The sequence below is a fragment of the Phasianus colchicus genome, chromosome 27 (genome assembly GCF_987193195.1).
Source record: "Phasianus colchicus chromosome 27, bPhaCol1.hap1.1, whole genome shotgun sequence".
Classification (NCBI taxonomy): Eukaryota; Metazoa; Chordata; class Aves; order Galliformes; family Phasianidae; genus Phasianus; species Phasianus colchicus.
In genome coordinates, this window is record NC_143462.1 from 4485067 (window position 1) to 4501853 (window position 16787).

General features: G+C 48.8%; 2 protein-coding genes across 2 annotated transcripts; both read right to left on the reverse strand.

The window, feature by feature from the left end:
- Nucleotides 1-32: 32 nt before the first annotated feature.
- On the reverse strand, nt 33-3326 carry NKX3-1 (NK3 homeobox 1). Its single transcript, XM_031607993.2, has 2 exons — nt 3065-3326; nt 33-1368 (listed from the first exon to the last, which is right to left on the reverse strand). The coding sequence occupies exons 1-2, from the start codon at nt 3276-3278 to the stop codon at nt 1007-1009; spliced, it is 576 nt and encodes a 191-aa protein (XP_031463853.2). The 5' UTR covers nt 3279-3326; the 3' UTR covers nt 33-1006.
- A 1917-nt stretch (nt 3327-5243) lies between these two features.
- NKX2-6 (NK2 homeobox 6) lies at nt 5244-7646 on the reverse strand. Its single transcript, XM_090125744.1, has 2 exons — nt 7528-7646; nt 5244-5872 (listed from the first exon to the last, which is right to left on the reverse strand). The coding sequence occupies exons 1-2, from the start codon at nt 7644-7646 to the stop codon at nt 5410-5412; spliced, it is 582 nt and encodes a 193-aa protein (XP_089981870.1). The 3' UTR covers nt 5244-5409.
- Nucleotides 7647-16787: the final 9141 nt, after the last annotated feature.

A 16787-nucleotide genomic window follows, 5' to 3' on the forward strand; every position in this document is an offset into this window, starting at 1 on the left:
CATCCTCCTACCCTGTAGCTCCGTATTTGCTACGTCTGTGCACGAGCTTTGCAAGCAGAATTGTCACCCTGCAGCCTTGGCCCTGGGAGGTTTGTAGAAGCTGAACTCTTTGAGCTGTTGCTATTTTAACCAGGCTGGATGTGAGCGTTCCAGCAGTGGCAGCACCCGGATATGCAAAACCCATCTGTCACTGTGCTATTGTCCCCATTCCTGGAGCCTGTTGGCACGGATTCCCACTCTGCAATGGCACTGGTGGCTTTGGGCAGCCCCAGCAGCAGCTCTGTGCCCATTGGGAACCCGAGGGGCTTTATTGCTTGCAGCAAGGTGGGGCTGAATGCCCCCTAAACCCAACACATATAGAAACCTTAGAGAAAACATGCAATTGATGGATTGGAGATGAAAATGCAGATTTTTTTTTTTAAGTTAACTAAAAAAAAATCACATGATGGAACAGCTGGTGCATGGGGTGAGCTGTTGTGCTTTACCCAGTTGGTGGGGGGGGGGGGAGGGGAGGGCAAAGAATTGCTTACAGAGGGATGGATGGGGAATTGTTTGTTTGTTTGTTTTTTTTACAGGCATACACCATTTCTTGCTTTCTGAATCATGCCATGGTTGATCACTGCAGGTGCTGTTAAAAGCTTTGGGGATGTTTAGTTTATAGGGCTTTTTGTTTCTCTGGCAATGAGAAAGGATGGCGATGCAATGAGAGGGTGCTGAGCATCGCTTGGGATTCCTTGCTGCAGATGGAGCCTTGTAAAAGCTTTGGGGTTCTCTTATTAATAATAGCAATAATAATAATCTGGATTTTTAATTTTTGATCATTTCTGATTCTTTGGCTAAATCCCTCGCGATGACAGAGGCTGGCATTGCTCTAGAGAACACAGAGCATCACTTGAACTTGACGGCGCATCTCTGAATCAACACGGCCAAGGACAACATGGCAAGGGGGGGTGGGAAGAAAGAAAAACAAACACCATTTGAGGGGAAAACACAGCAAGCACGGCGCTCACCACGCAGCAGGGCTCCAGTAACAGAAGCAGGGCAGGCAGCGAGCGGCCAGCAGTGGGGCTGGGGGCAGAACGGATGCTTTGTGAGTGGTCCCAACCTCCAACCCGGAGCCCCCCGCTCTCCTCTTGGTCTTGTAGCGGCGGTTCTGGAACCAGATCTTCACCTGTGTCTCGCTCAGCTGCAGGTTCTGGGCCAGGTGGGCTCGCTCAGGGGCTGATAGGTATTTCTGGCGGCTGAAGTTCCTCTCCAACTCCAACACTTGGCTGTGGGTGAAGGCTGCCCGCGAGCGCTTTGCTGGCCGGGGGGGTCTGGGCAGCACCTTCTGGGGGGGGTCACGGCTGCACGGTGGGGTCTCAGCATCTGTAAGGGGAGAGGACTGAGCATCACCCACTGGGAACTGCCCTGACCGCTGGGTTCTTTGGGTTTCCATCACCCAAATTGCTTCTTCCCTCAATATTTTCACCACCCAGACCGCCTATTTCCTCCCTTCTTTCTTTCTTATTCTTCTCCACAGAGTGAAGCATTCATGAGCCACTTTCCTCCTTGCTTTCTAGTTGCCCAAACCCCTCGTCTCCTTGCTTTCAATCACCCAAATCATTCGTTTCCTCCATTTTCATCACCCAGGTCACTTGTTCTGTCATTTTTCCATCACTGATTTCCTCACTTTCTTGTTTTCCATTCCCTTCCATAGAGCAAAATATTCACAAACCATGTTTTCTCTTGCTTTTCACCACCCATATCACTTATTTCCTCTGTTTTCATTGCCCAAATAACTTGTTTTCTTTTTTCCATCACCCAAATCCCTGATCTGCCCACTTTTTTTCTTTCCTATCCCTTCCATAGAGCAAAACATCCCCACTGCCCCAGAGATCCTCCAATTTAACACAGCAAACTCTCCTCTTGATGGAATTAATCTCATCCAAGGGAGCTATTTTCTCCTAAACACCCCCCTCTTAGTTCCTACAAGGAAAAACCAACACCAAAAAGGGCCATTTTGCACTGCTGGTGACATCTCAAGGCACTGCTGTTGTATAAATGTGCTATTGGGATTTTTACAGCATCACCTGTAGCCATGCAAACCTCTCCAGCCCTTTATTTACACTGTAATTCTTTTCCTCCCAGTGGACTGCAGCCAGTTTTTGTGGTTTTTTTTTTTTCCCCTTTTGTCACTTCTGAGTCTATTTTCTCAAGAAGTGAACATAACACTCGAGGTGGAAACACAAAGGGCTGAATTCCAGCCCCACTGAAATCCCCAGGCTGCATTCTGGGAGATTTCCAATGACTTTTAATGATTTTTCTTAATAGCCACCTGGGAGGATGCTTCAGAACTCACTTTTTGTAGGAGCTTCTTTTAATAGAAGCAACACAGAAAGCCCAAATTCCCCTGGCAAGGTCTCTCTTAGCAAGCTCAATTTTGCTTTTTGCTCCCATTGCACAGCTCAAAGCTGCACTGCATCTGAGTTTTCATGCAATTGCATGCAATCTGCAGCACCTTGCTTCTGCAAATTTAACCATTGCATGCTAAAAGGAAGTGCTGCTGGGGTTGTTTCTAGAGGAGCAAGGGTGATCTGCATAATGCACAGTATGTGCAGTGTAACAGAAAAGAGCAGAGCATTGCAACTGGAGCTGAGAACCAGCATATACACATAGTCTGCAATGCAACAGACAGGAGCAGAGCATTGCAACTGGTGCTGAGCATGCAGGAAGGCAAGCAGCAAGTGCAGCAGAGCACTGCAATCAGTGCCTGCCAAGTACAGCTGCAGCAGCACCACCCAACAGCTGCACCAAGGGTTGCATTTACATTAAAGGGAATCTTAAGCTTGCAGAAATGAATCCTCTGGGCTTTTTATTAACCAAAGTTCCAGGCAGCTCCTGTGCTTTGAGTTATCTGAAGTGCCTGAAGAAAGCCTTGCATGCAGTTGCTGTTGCTCTCAAATGCTCCTTGCATTGGAAGCCTGGGTAACTTGGGTATGCATGGGTCATTTAGGTCGAAGGAATTCAAAACTGAACCCTCATCCTGCCCTAAGGGTGAGCATCCCACAACACCCCCCCTTACCTGGATTTGCATCGTGGGGCTGTGCTGGGGATACTCCAGAGCCATCCTGCTGCTCCCCATCCTCTGGTATCCCACCTTGATCCATCTGTGCTCCCCTCTCAACCCCATCCCATAGGATGTCCTGGATGAGGAAGGACGTCCGAGGTCTGGATGAGGTCTGCTGGGGGCTGCTGGAAGCTCTGTGCCCCCCAGGGCTCAGCACCCCGGTGCTCATCCTCCTTCTCCTCCTCCTCCTCCTGCTGCCCGCAGGCTCAGTGCCTCCCCACCCTCCAGCTCAGCATTTATTGGGCCCATGGCCAAACCTCCAGGGCCTGATTGGAGACTGGGACGTGTCTACGCCCTTTGCTGGTGTCCCAGCTCTGCAGGATTTCTGCTCAAGCACAGCAAAAAATCCTTTCTGCTGCCTTGCTCAGGACGCCCATCCCCATCAAACCCTGTTGGGATAACCCCATGGCTTTTATTCTCCTCTTAATCCTAAGAGCAAGGTGCCCAAAGGGAATCCACCTTTTGGGGGTGAAAGCGGGGTTTTGGGGGGGTCAAAATAGAGTTGTTAGGATATGATGGTGCTGCCTTGGATGGGTGCTGTGGGTGAGCAGAACACTTTTTGCATCCCCACCCCAATCCCAGTGGGATGATGCTCCACGTGCTCCACTTCTGGATGTGGTTTATATCCCTGGGAAACCCTGGAATGCTGGAGAATGGGGAATGCTGATTGTGTATTTTGAGAGTTTTCTTCAAAACCCTTTGGAAAAAAATGGCAAACAATGTATTTTAATCAGCTTTGCAAAGTGGAGGTGCAACAAAGAGATCAAATCGTTGTGCAGGAATGGGGGAAAATCAACCCCAGACCCCAGGCTGATTCCTCATGGGTGTGGACCATGAGTTGCAGAGCAGTGCTGATGTGAAATAAATATAATGATGGTAATGATCAGTAATAATTAAAAAAAAAAACACACCAAACAACAGAGCAAAAAGCTCAAGAATAAAAACTCAGTAGGTTTGCAGAATATTGTGTCATGATGTTATGTATTATCATACTGCAACCTGTTGTTGGGTGGCCCTGTGTGAAGTAGGGAGTTGGACTCAATGAGCTGCATGAGTCCCTTCCAACATGGGATATTTTATGATGTGATGGTGTGATATTGCAGAATATGCATCTTCTCATTTTGGGCTCTTGCACACATGGAAAAAAAACCTGAACCACCCAAAAGTTGGGCATTATCCCACTTTCCAGTGAGTCCTTTTATTCCAGAGATGCTCGTTGTGTTTTCCTGCAGCTGGACCATAAATTCTAGTGATGTTGGAGCTGTTCATGTGCTCAACTCATCTGGCCATAGGTCTGTCTTCATTGAATGGCTCAATCCTCTTTTCCTTTCACTGCTAACTGCAGAATAACCCATAACACTAGTCCAAAACCAGAAGTTTTGGATTTGTAGCAACAGGGACCCCCTCATGGCCATTTACTGCATTAAATTTTGGCTGATTTGGGTTTTGTGGGAGAGATCTGCCTCCTTTTGCAGTGAGCAGTTTCTAATTTGGGCAAGAAACAGGAAACATTCAAAGCAATGTTGGATGTACCCAACAGAGCAATCCCACAAACATTGGGATTTTAAGCATCTCCTGACCTTGGGCTTTGGGAAAACCACTCCAAAGATATATAAGACTATAAATGACATCTTAATACTTCACAAGTCCCATTCCTAGGCTTAAGTGTATGTAAAGAGAGATGTACATAGAGATGTATATATACGGTCCTTTGGTCCAGCAAAGCATTCAGTGCTGATGGATTTGGGCCCCTGCTGGCTCAGCACCAACACTTTTTTGCTTCAGATGTGATTCTCAGATGCAAATTGTGGATGGAGAGGTTAAAATACTGAAAGGGGAAAGGTGAGAAAGTGGAAACACGTATTCCCACCATTTTTTTTTTTTTTTAATTGCAAATAATAATAATAATCAAAACAAAAATGAACATCTGTGCTGGTAAGTCATTAAGAAATATGGATATCCCAAAAGATGAGAGGAACTCAAAGCCTTAAATAGAATATTCATGGAAAAGCAAAGGCACAGTGGTATGCACAGACCCTGTTTCCTTAGGAAGAAGAGCAGCATCCCATCCCTAAGCATCCCACAGGAGCATCCCCATAGCGTGGGATGGGATAGAATCTGTGTTTGTGTCCTAATAAATAAATGCCCCTAGCCCTGAGGTCCCCAGATCTGAAGCACCAGAATTCCCTTTCCTTGGGCTGGTTGGTGGGGATGGATGCACCACATCCTGCTGTCCATTACAGCTCCAGATGCCCCCATCCCTTTCCTGGGCCACATCCCAACTGGTGCTGAGCCCAATCTCATGGTGTGAGCACCCCACTATACCCCACCCCATAGCTCACCCCATAGGCACCATAGTAGGTGCTATAGGAGTAAGGGCTGATGGTGACCCCATAAGGAGCCAGGTGGGGTTGGGATCCCCCAAAACAAGGCTTGCCATCTCTGACCAGCACCGGAACAGCCACTCTACGTGGTGGCATTGGGTAGGTGGCCATCTCCAGGGATCTATCCTGTCGCTGCCTCTTGCATTTATAACGCCGGTTCTGGAACCAGATTTTCACCTGGGTGGATGTGAGCTGGAGCACGTTGGCCAGATGTTCCCTTTCCAGAGCAGAGAGGTATTTCTGCTGCTTGAATCGCCGCTCCAATTCCAACACCTGAGTTTGGGAGAACAAAACACGGGGTTTGCGCCGCTGTGGTTGCTTGGGGTGGTGGCAGGGCTCAGTTTGCTGCTGGTCTGTCTGCAAGGGTTGGGAGAGCAGATGTCCTGTGGAGGGAAAAGCCCGAAGCAAAGTGAGACCCCAGCATGGTCCTCCTGCCAACAGGGAAATAAACTGGGAATGGGGCCCCAAAAACCCAAAACATGGTGAGACCCCAACCTGGTCCTGCTGCCTCTGAGTTTTCACAGAGGGAGACAAATTGGGAATGGGGCCCCTTGTGATAACTTAAAAGAATTTTTCCTATGATGTTTAGTGGAAATTCAAGAAAAAAATCCTTTATTTTTGGGATTTTTTGCATGAATTTTGTGTAATGCCTCATTTCTGTCTTTCTTACCAATTGGTGCTGCACCCATGGCAATCACAGCCCAGAGATGCACAGGGGACACTGGGTTTACTGTAGGACAATGCACCCTCAAATCTTCTTCCCCACATCTTACCCATGGGCATGGAAGCACCCAGAGGGATGGAAACACCCAGAGGGATGGAATTACCCACATACAGCCTTCACCTCCAGCACCCCAACCACATGGATCTCCGAATTTAAGCAGAAAGAAGGGGCTGGGAATGAAGGAAGAAAACCTCAAAGATCTAAAAGAAAGTGCAATTTAGGTGGTTTGATTGGTATTACTATTGCTGTTGTTATTATTCTTATTATTTTGCTGCTCAGAGGTTGCTGTGCAGTGATTCCTCGCTGCTGACAAGATGTGCTCAGATCTCTTGGAAACTGTGTTATGGTTTGGGGAGATTTGGGGGGTCTATAGGCAAATGTGATCCTGGAAGGGTCCGGAGCCCCTCCCTGGATGTTCCCACCCCTCCCATCTCTCTGCCGCCGCATCCCAGTGCCTCCCAGTGCTCGAGCTCCTCTCTTAATGGTTTTCCCGTTAATTCCACTCCGCAGCCGCCGGGCTTTAGGGAAACACGAGCAAAGGAATCCTGATTTAGCCAGCAGGGAAAGAGGGTCCCCATCCGATGCCCCCCCCCCGAGCTCTCAGCCGCCTCCGAACACCACTGGACGGAAGGGGTTTGGGGTCCTTTAGTGCAGTTTTCCTTTTCTCCCCGCGGGGACAATTTAGAGCGCATCGAAATAAAGCGTTGTGTCAGCACGAACCGCTCCGAATTGGGATTGTTAGGCAGGATCAGACCCAGCGCTGCCCACCCGGGGGGGTTCGGGTAGGTCTGGGCATGAGGGGGTCCGGAGGCGACGCTGCAGTGGGGGAACGGGACAGGGAGAGGGGAGAAAAGGGTGCTTACGGCCCCCCAAGGGAAAGGGATGGAGACGGGATGGAGATGAGGCTGCTTTGTGTCCCCTCCCCGTGCGGGTGGTGCGTGGGGTGGGAAAAAGCCCTGAAAGAAAACCCGAAAGAAAACAGAAGGGAGAATAAAGGGAGAAAAAAGGAAAAAGGGGGAGGAAAAAAAGAGAGAGAGAGAGAGGTGGGAGAAAGGAAGGGAGAGGAGGGAATGAAAAGGGAGGGGAAAAAAAGGAGAAAAAGGGGGGAAAAAAAAAAAGAAGGTGAAAAGGAAGGGAAAAAAAATCGGGGGAAAAAAATCGGGGGGGGGGGGGGGGGGGGAAAGGAGAAAGGCAGAAAACGCCGTTATCTCCCACCGGCAGCACCGAGCGGTGCCGCCTCGTCGGGGCTGAGGTTCCGCTGCCCTCAGTTTGTCCGGCGATCCGGGGGGCTTCGGGGGTCCCGCGGCTTCCACTCACCCGACGGCGGTTCATCCTCCCCGGAGGGGCTGCGGCGGACCCCGGGGGCTCCGGGAGCGCTGCTCTGCTCCAGGCTGAGGATGTCCTCGACGGAGAAAGGGGTGGGCAGCATCCTCCGGGGGGGGTTCGGTGTGAGCTCCCTGCCTCTGCCCGCCTGTTGCTGCGGCTCTACCTGGGGGTCCCGAGCCTGGGGGGGGGGGGGTTAAGGGAGGGCGGGTCGAACCCTTGGGGGGTCAGGATGATCTACCCTAAGCTGGGCCCCCCTATAGCCCCTTTTTACACCCCCCACTCAGCTGGGTGGGAAGGGAAGGAGCCGGCCCCCTTCCCCTCTGTATTTCCAAAACAAGGGGAAGCGAGGAGGAGGCAGAGCTGCAATAAAACAAATCGAGGCGATTTGAGCTCCATTAAGGTCACATTAGCGAGTGGCTCGGGGAGATAAGGGCTGATAAGGCGGCGGGGAGCAGACCACCTCGATCCTGCTGGTGGTGAAGGGAGGGGGATGCTGCCTCAACCGCTGCCAAATTCCCATGCACAGCCCCAGTGCCTCCCAGTCCATTCCAGTGCTGCCCCAATGGGACTGGGCTGGCAGCCCTGCAATGGGTTCAACACGAGCAGCCCCACTGTGGGGAGTGATGCCAAACCCTGCCCTGTGTGCCAGTGGGGTGATGCTGGGCCTTATCTGGGCGTCCGACTCTTTCAATTAAAATTCCTGGGGCTGGTGTTTGCTGATAGCCCTGACAGAGAGGGTGGCTGGGTTGGGCTGGTATCTCCCACACCCAAACCCGACTGTTTGGAGGGGCTGAACAAAGAACAGCCCCAGTGCAGGGCTGGAATATGAGGGAAAATAAACGTAGTGGGCTGAGGAGAGAGAGGTGCCATGGGTTTGTCCTCAGCTCTGTGTAACACATGGGTTTGTTCCATCTTGGCATGCATCCATCACTGTGGGACTGCCCCACCACTGCTCTATTTCCCAGTGCAATGGAAAGGTTTGGACTGGATCTATGGGGGCTTGCCTTCTTGTGAGGATTTGATAGTGATAAACACTGGGAAATACCTGGAAATACTTTTCCCTCTTTTTTGTTCACCTGCATCCCAAATGTTGCAGTTCATTTCAGAGAATCACAGAATCATTAAGGTTACAATGACCACTAAGATCATCCAGTCCAACCATCAACCCATGCCTACAAGCACTCTAAATTATTCAAACCAATTGAATCTCTCCTTGCTGGGGGCATCCCTGGATTGTCCTACCCATGGTACCCACAGGCCAAGTTTGGTGCTGCCCCATCCCCTTTAACCCAAGGAACCTCAGCCCCGTTGCACTCATTGCCACGTCTAAATGGGACCCAAAGAACACCACCAGGCAGAGCAAACAGGCAGTAACATTACACCTTGCCTTGCTGATGGCAGGAGGCAGCTGGCGCCAAGGTAAAATGCTTGGCTGAGAGCGAGACGAGCAGGAAGGAATTGGGGTGAGAGCCTTTATCCGCCCCTAACGGCACCCAGCAGAGATTGATGGCACTTGGCTGGATGTGCTCTCAGGGCTGCTGGCCTGGGGGAGAAGAAAGGAAAACGGAGCTTATTGCAGTGCAGTGTCCCTGCTCCTCATCCCATTGCATGCTGAATGGGCTGATTTCATTGCATCCACTCAGGGATATTGATATTGCCTCTTGTTTTAACTAGGCTAAGTGAAAGCAGGAGGAGGATCCTTCTGGCTTATCTGAACTGGGTTCCTGTGGAGGTTTCTCAGGTGGTTTCTGCTTTCTGGTGTTATCATCGGGCTCATCGAGGTGCTGTTGTGCTGCTGGAGTGTCTGAAGCTCTGGAAATGTGGCAGTGAATGAGGCAGGAGGGTCTGCGCTCAGAGCAACGTGGGGATGAAACTGCAGAAGGCTTTCAGTGGGCTGAAACCACAGCTGGGTGATGAAATGTGGGCAGGAGGGCTGCAGGGCTGAATGCCCTCTATTTATCTCCTTCCCCCCCCCCCCGCAATTTTAGCCAAGTTGTTGAGCCAAACCAGAGCTCCTCTGCTGCTCCACGGTGCCATCACTCAGGGGCTGCGGGGCTGCTTCTCATCACCACCCTTTATCCATTCCTTCTGGATTTTGGGGGGGGGGAACCTGTTGAAATCAGCGCGATTACGCAGACGGATGAGATCCCGGAGCCGAGGAGCGGCGTTGCCCGAACTTTTGGGCAGCAGTGCCCTCTGCTTGGCCGCTGGAGAGATGCAGCTCCAGCCCTATAAGAGCTCAACATTGAGCAGCGAAGGGAGAGGAGAGCAAAAATCACTCTCCCCCCCCCCCCCCCTCGGTGCTCCTTTCCCCATAGGAAATGAGGCTGCGGGGTTTGGGAATCACTGAGCCGCACTCAGGAGATAAAAGCACTGATTGCTGATGGATAGCAGCGAGTTCTATTTAAATGGGAAGTTTTGGTGTTAGCATGAATAAATTCGGTGTGCTGCTGGATGGAAAGGGTTCAAATTCCCCTCTCCAAAAATGACATTTTCAGTGCTTGCAGAGAGCAGAGCTTTCTCATCTTTGCTTTTGCTGGGATTAAACCCAGTTCCCGAGGACGCTTGCAGTGCAATGCAATGCAAGGAGGGAAGGAGGGATGGGAGCTGCAGGAGGCAGTGCTGGGTGCGAGCGGTGCTGCTTGTTGCAGGCGGCCTTCAGTCGGCAGGTGGCACAAGAGCTGTGGTGGAGCGAGTGCGGCAGATCGGGGAGAGCCTGATGCAAAGGGGAAAAAAGAATGGGGAAAAATTGGGGAAAATAGAGAAAATTGGAAAAAGAAAGGGAAGAAATGGGGGAAAATAGGGAAAGTGGGGAAACAATAGGAAAACATGGGAGGAGATGGGGGGAAATGGGAGAAGATGAGGAAAGTGGGAAAAATGGGGGAAAATGGGGACAAAGGGGGGAAAACGGGGGAAATGGGGAAAAAGGGGGATAAATGGGGAAACAATAGGGGGAAATGGGAGAAGATGGGGAAAGTGGGAAAAAATGGGAAAAAAATGTGCATGTCCCCACAGCTTGCTGGAATTCAGCTGGGATACTGGAATGATCTCCATCCGTTACTTATCCGTGATACAAAACCTCTCAATTTTATCTCTTTGATACTGAAATCCCCGCATCCTCACTTATAAACCTATGGTACAGATTTACCCCAGTGGTCCCCATGCATTCCCATTGCTCCCAATGCTGTGGTTGGCAAACACTGAGTGTTGCCCAAGTGTTTGTTACTGGGGTTTGCTCTCTGCCTTGGGACATCCAAGAGGTTCATCACATGTGTTTGGTTTGTGGGGAGTTTTGTTTTATTTTTTCCTCTTTTGGTAGCTGGAGATACTTATTTAGATCCAGAAGAGAGCACTTGGGTGCTGAGCCAAAAAGCAACTAAACGAAGGAGAATTGCTTCATTCTCTCTCTGATGTCATCCGTGGAGCCTCCAGTAATGACAGCACTGAAGTGAAACTCTGCTTCGTGTAATTCACAGGGCAGAGGGAAATGCATCATGCATTATCAGCTGCTACATGTCAGAGATTTCCTCTTTGTCGCCCTACCCACCCTTAAAGCACACAAAGTGGCTGTGAGCAACTTCCTATGGTGCTGGGAATGGTGAATCCCTGCAAAGCTGCTGTGTGGTGCTCTCCCTCTTGGCATCCTCTTTGTGATCCCTTTTTAATTGTTCTAATGGTGATTAACAGCTCCACCATCAGCTGTGCCTCCTTCCTCTCCCTGGCACAAAGGCTGCCCAAAGGAAGACTCTTCTTATGAGCACGAGCTCCTCCATATGGGACCTCTGGAAGCAGAGGACCAGGGATGCTGCAGATCCTTTAGAGTGATGCTTCCCACAGCAGTTTCACTGCGTTTAATTTTGCTTTTCCCATTTTTGTGGAAAGCAGTGGGGCCAGGTTATGGGATGGATCTTTCAATGCCCCACAGATTTCTCTCCCCCCCCCCCCCCCCTCCCCCCACTCCCCCCCAAAAAAACCCACTGGGCAAACTTCTGAGGGCTCAGCTCACTTAAAAGACTTTTAAAAATATGACCAAAAGTTTCTTTCTTTACATTATTTAAAAGCCTCTTTAAAGAGCAGCTGCCTCCTATTAATACCTCTTGGGCCGATAATCTCTGCTCAGATCTATCTTTAGAGCTCTGCCAGCATTAATGGGGGCTGGAGGTGCAGCTGAACACACAGCACAGGGAGGAGAAGCAAAGAGAACCGTAGTTTTTGGGGTGGGTTTGGAGAAATCAGCCCTTGGGTTGCACAAGGAACCCCTGGGAGTAAAGGTGAGCTATGGTTGCCACAACTTCCTCTCCTTTCCCAGGATGGGTTTTTGGTAGGGGGAAGCACCGAGCTAACAGAGCAATGCTCAAATCCCAAACTTCTTGAGATCTCATCAATAATTGTCTTATCACCAAATTTCAGCAGAGCTGGAGGGCTGAAATGCCTTGCAAGGAGAGAGTAGAGGCTGAGCCCACCACCCAACAACCATCACCTATTGCTCATCGCCCATCACCCATCACCTTACTTTCTTTCCTGCAATTCCTTAAATGAGACCCATCCTTGGCTTGGCTTGATTACCTTCATCCCAAGGGCAAATTTGGGGATTTAGGGAGCTCAGATCCCAGCTGGGCTTTGCAATGCAGGAGGTGGCAAGGAGCTGTCCCACGTCTCCTAGCGCTGATTTGCACAGCTCATGGACATTCCTCTGTCCGATGGCTTCTCAGCATGGAAAGAGCTCATTACCCTGTTAAAACAGCATCCACAAACCGTATGACAAGCAGCCAAGCACATCCAGGGGTGCATGTTAATTTAGTAAACCATGGCATTATTCATCCCTTCCTATCGTGCCCATCAGGGATGCTGGAAAAGCTCAGGCACGTCACGCCAGGTCCCAGCTTTGCCTCTAATGCCTGCTGGAAATGCAAGATACAAGAAAGAGTTTTTTTCTCTCTCTAGATGGCAAACAATGCAATTTTCCAGCAGTTTGAACACAGAGAGCAATTTGCTATGCTTATGGCAGATGAAGCATTTCATTGGAAAACCTTAAAGATGAGCAAAGTGCCAACACACGCAGCGTTTCCATGGCATGATAGTGCTTGGCAGTGATATTTGGGAGATGCTGGCCCTTGGCAATGCCATTGTGAGCAAATGGGACTGCGGTGGTCCTTGCAGTTGGCTCTGGCCAATAGTGGTTTGCTCTTTTAGTCTTGCTGGATACCTGTAGGCTGAGAATTTGCTTTTATCAAGGGGGACACTGGGAAAAATCTGGTGTATTTGTGGAAAATTCCTCTGGGTGCTGCCCTTAACCAAAGCACTGATGGTCTTTGAGCAAAAGGTCTCTTGTATTTGACCCTGATTAGAGCTTAATGGTGCAAGATTCAGGCTCCCAAGACAGAAGCTGGCTGCACAATGCTGGGAGCAGAGCAGAACACCTTCCCACACCAAAGAAAAAAACCAACATTCTCCTTCTGGTAATCTCATTTTTTCAGCCAGCCCGTACCACTCCCCATCCTTAAGGGAAGTTTGCTCCTTGACCTGGGAATCCAGCTGCAAGCTGTGCATCCTCAGGGGTGGGTCTGCCCTCAGCTTTTTCCTCTGATGCCATGATAAAATTTCTGCTCTCTGTCAATCAGAGGGGCTGCAAGTGTGCCTGGCCCCAGTGACGAAGAGGAAAGGGCTCGTGCGTCGTCGGGATGCTCCTGACTCACCGATGGCAGCTCCACCTACATGGTCACACTTTTTCCCATAGGGATTTGTAATGCTGAGCAAAGAACCACTGCCCGTCATCGGTCCCTCTTCCTGAGAACAGTGCCTCTGCTCAAAGGAAGGAAAGATTTCCCCCCTTGGACAGGAAAGATCCACAGCTTCATGGCAGGATATGGAGGGCAGAAGGGGGAAGGAAGGGGTTTTCTGTGTGAAAGCAAAGAGAATGTGACAAATCTGAGCTGAAATTGTGGCATTTTTGGTCTGCGGTAGAGGTTGGTGGGCAGGTGCATGGGGTCAACCTCAAGTATGGACCTTGGCATGGGAGCAGTGAGTGAGGACATGGGAGGAGGGATAAACTCCATAAAACAGCTGAATTCCTCTCTTTTTGCCCCATAATTGGTTTTTTTAATTGGTTATTTTGGGGTACTTCGATGCAAGGCCATGCTCTGCCCTGTGGCTGTAGGGAAATATACTAGGTGAATAGGGGTATTTCCTGTATGTGGGAAAGGATACAGAAGACCTCATCTAGGTCATTAGCCACAAAACCTGATTAGCCACAAATATGAACTCAAAGCCCACAGATCCCACGTTCTCATCAAAATCGTAGCCAGAGAACATAAGTGAGGCTGAGAAGCACGTGCGGAGCTTTAAGCAAACACTGCCATATTTTGAAATATATATATATATAAACACAATCATACCAGGTTTTATTATCAGCCCAGAAATAAGAATAAATAGTCATTTGGGCTGCTTAAGTTCCCCAGCAGAGAGGAAAATGGTGTTGGGCTGATGGCTCCATGGAGCCCTGAGCCAAGGATCGAATCCAGAGAGGAGCAGTGATTTTGTTCTGCAGCAAAAACAATTAAGCTCCAAGCCTTGAGATGAAACAAAGCCCTGAAGGGAACTCGTAGGAACCAACAGGATTTTTCTCCTGTCTTCCATAAAATGGGGTTTTGCTTTTAAATAACCATTGTGAACAGCTGCTGCCTTCGTGCCCTGAGCTGCAGCATCCATCCCATAGAGTTGTCCCCATGACCTGGCTCCTCACCCGGGCTACACTGGCATCTCAATCTGCCAAAAAAATGAGAGCCAAAGGGGAGTGAAATGAGAAAAAAATTCCCATCTGTGTGAAAATAATTACATCTCCCCCATGAGCTCATTCTGGTTTTACGAGTTTTTCCAGCTGTGGGCTGGAATACAAGGCCTGTGCCTATCTCAGGTATTTTCTGCCTCAGGTTCTTGAACTTGCAGCACGGATCCCTCTGAATCGTGGAGATAAATGGGGTTTACACCAACATTATCCCTCATGGCAAAGGTAGTGTTTTCAAGGAAGATGCCAGCATTTGAAAATAGAAATCGTGGGCTGTCAGCACGGTGAGGAAGAGGTGAGGAAAATGCTGATATAGTGAAGTAAAGTAATTTGTGTGAGCAGCTTGTCCTGCTGGATATCCATCCATGAGTTAGAAGTGCTGTGTGTCCCTCCCTCCAACCACACCACAGAAAGAGTGGGATCCCAAGGGGATGTAATCCCCCAAATCCATCCCAACACTTTGGCACTGAAATACATAAAAATATCAATTGGGTTTCTACAGCTCAGCTGTGAGCTCCCTACATTTAACCTGCAAAGCCTGCGTCCACTTGCTTTTTTCTGCCTTTTCCTTCTTCATCTAACCTTGCACGATGGGAACAACCAGTGCAGCTCAATTTGTTTGAACTTTGGTTATATTTTTAGCATCCTACTTCTTTCATATTCCCAGTCGTACTGGCTGAATCACGATGGCAAAGACAATGTCCTTTATTATATTGTGGAAGGGTGTTTTTTTTTCTTTTTTCTTTTTTTTTTTTTTCTGCTCTTTATTTTTCTAAGTTCACAGGAGGCAGGAAGTTCCCAAATTTCGCTCCCAGCCGCTTCATACGGTGTCACTCCAAGTGCCAAAGATCACACTCCTTCTCCTCTGCTCCCAGTCTTTCTCTCTCTCCCCTTTCTCAGAACAGCAAAGCAGGAAGGGTGAGGGCCAGGAAAATCTGAAATGATTTTCCCCTTGTTTTGTAACGAAACTTAAAAAACAACAACGAAAAAGAAAAAGGACAAGACAAGAACATCAGTCAATCATGTACCTTGGGCCTGGGCCAAATCAAATTAACTCCTGGGCAGTTTGTTCCATGTGAAGATGACAACAGCACTTCCATGTGCTACGCTCGCCATCGCCGCGCTGAGATTTCCTCTCCTAGGATCCATTTCTGTGCAGAATTTCCACCACGGTGATGACTTGGATCAGACCCCTGTTGCTGGCAGCTCTTAAAATCAAAGCTGTTGTTATTAGCACTGGTCAAAACATTTTTTTTTTTTTTTGAGTAACTGGTGAGAAACGGTTGCATTTCAGAAATATTGCTGCAGTTGGGGATAACAAGGTAGAAACGTCCCACGAAATGAAATTTTCAATAGTAATAATGATGATAATAATAGTAACTAATTTCAAAAAGTTTGATTGTCTCCTTTATTCTTTAGAAGAATTTCACTTGACTCGTGCTGCCCGCTCTATACACTGCGTGAATGAACCTCAGACGTGTTTTACCTATAGGATACGTAATCCCACAAAGAAGTCAATCTCAAATTGAGGAGAAGAAAGCAAAATTGGCATTACAGTCCTGCAATCTCTTGTGGAGAACAGAGCATTGTGCTGGAGAGCTCGTGTGTAACTCACCTCTTCCATTTGGGGCTGGAGTTTAGCACTGATGACGCCGTGCCCTCATTGCCTGCTTGAAGTCTTCCTGCTGTGAGGGGCAGTTATTGCAATAAAAGAGGCTTTCAAGCAGAATTTGTTGGGTAGGGTGACTCCATCCATTCAGGTGAGGTGCTCTGTCCCTATGAAATCTCAGTTCTCTAGGAACAATTTTATATTATGTCTGTGATTTGTGAATGAGAAAGCCATATGAACACTGCATAGGAATAGTATTCAGTATTGGACAGAAATTATTTATAATAGTTATTAACTACAAAATAGCTGTGAAACTCAGCTTTTAAGCGTAGCATCTGTACTACTCCCAGAGCTCTACTCTTGCAAGAGCAGAAATGGGAACTTTCTTTTTGGAAGCATATAATTCACTGTTTATCTGCAATTTTTTTTTTGGTCAGTTCAAATTGAATGCTGCTTCCTTTGCTGTTTTTGCTCCTAGAAAATGGAGTGGGTGGGATCATCACTCAGTAGGTGCATGTGTTCAGAAAGTGATTTGGGGATTACTGCTTAAACCAAAATGTCAGACAGAATCATCAAGTTTGGAAAAGACCTCTATGATCATCAAGTCCAACCACTGACTCATCACCACCATGCCCACCCATAGAGTCATTCAGGTTGGAAAAGACCTCTGTGATCAAGTCCAACCATCAACCCCCACCACCACGTCCACTAAATCATGTCCCTAAGATGGTGACACCCATCTCTACACCCTCTTAGTGAGACAACCAAATGGCACTTGGACAGCGAGGTGCAATGTTGTGCTTGTTGGGCATGACCATGATCACAATGAGGTTCAATGAAAGAGCCAGACA

Excerpts from the sequence above, each read along its gene's own strand:
- NKX3-1 (XM_031607993.2), bottom strand. The coding sequence starts at position 3,278 with ATGAGCACCGGGGTGCTGAGCCCTGGGGGGCACAGAGCTTCCAGCAGC. Across the intron at positions 1,369-3,064 it reads GCCCCACGATGCAAATCCAG|ATGCTGAGACCCCACCGTGC; the intron begins GTAAGGGGGGGT and ends CTCCCCTTACAG.
- NKX2-6 (XM_090125744.1), bottom strand. The coding sequence starts at position 7,646 with ATGCTGCCCACCCCTTTCTCCGTCGAGGACATCCTCAGCCTGGAGCAG. Across the intron at positions 5,873-7,527 it reads GAACCGCCGTCGGGTGAGTG|TCTGCTCTCCCAACCCTTGC; the intron begins GAAGCCGCGGGA and ends CTCCACAGGACA.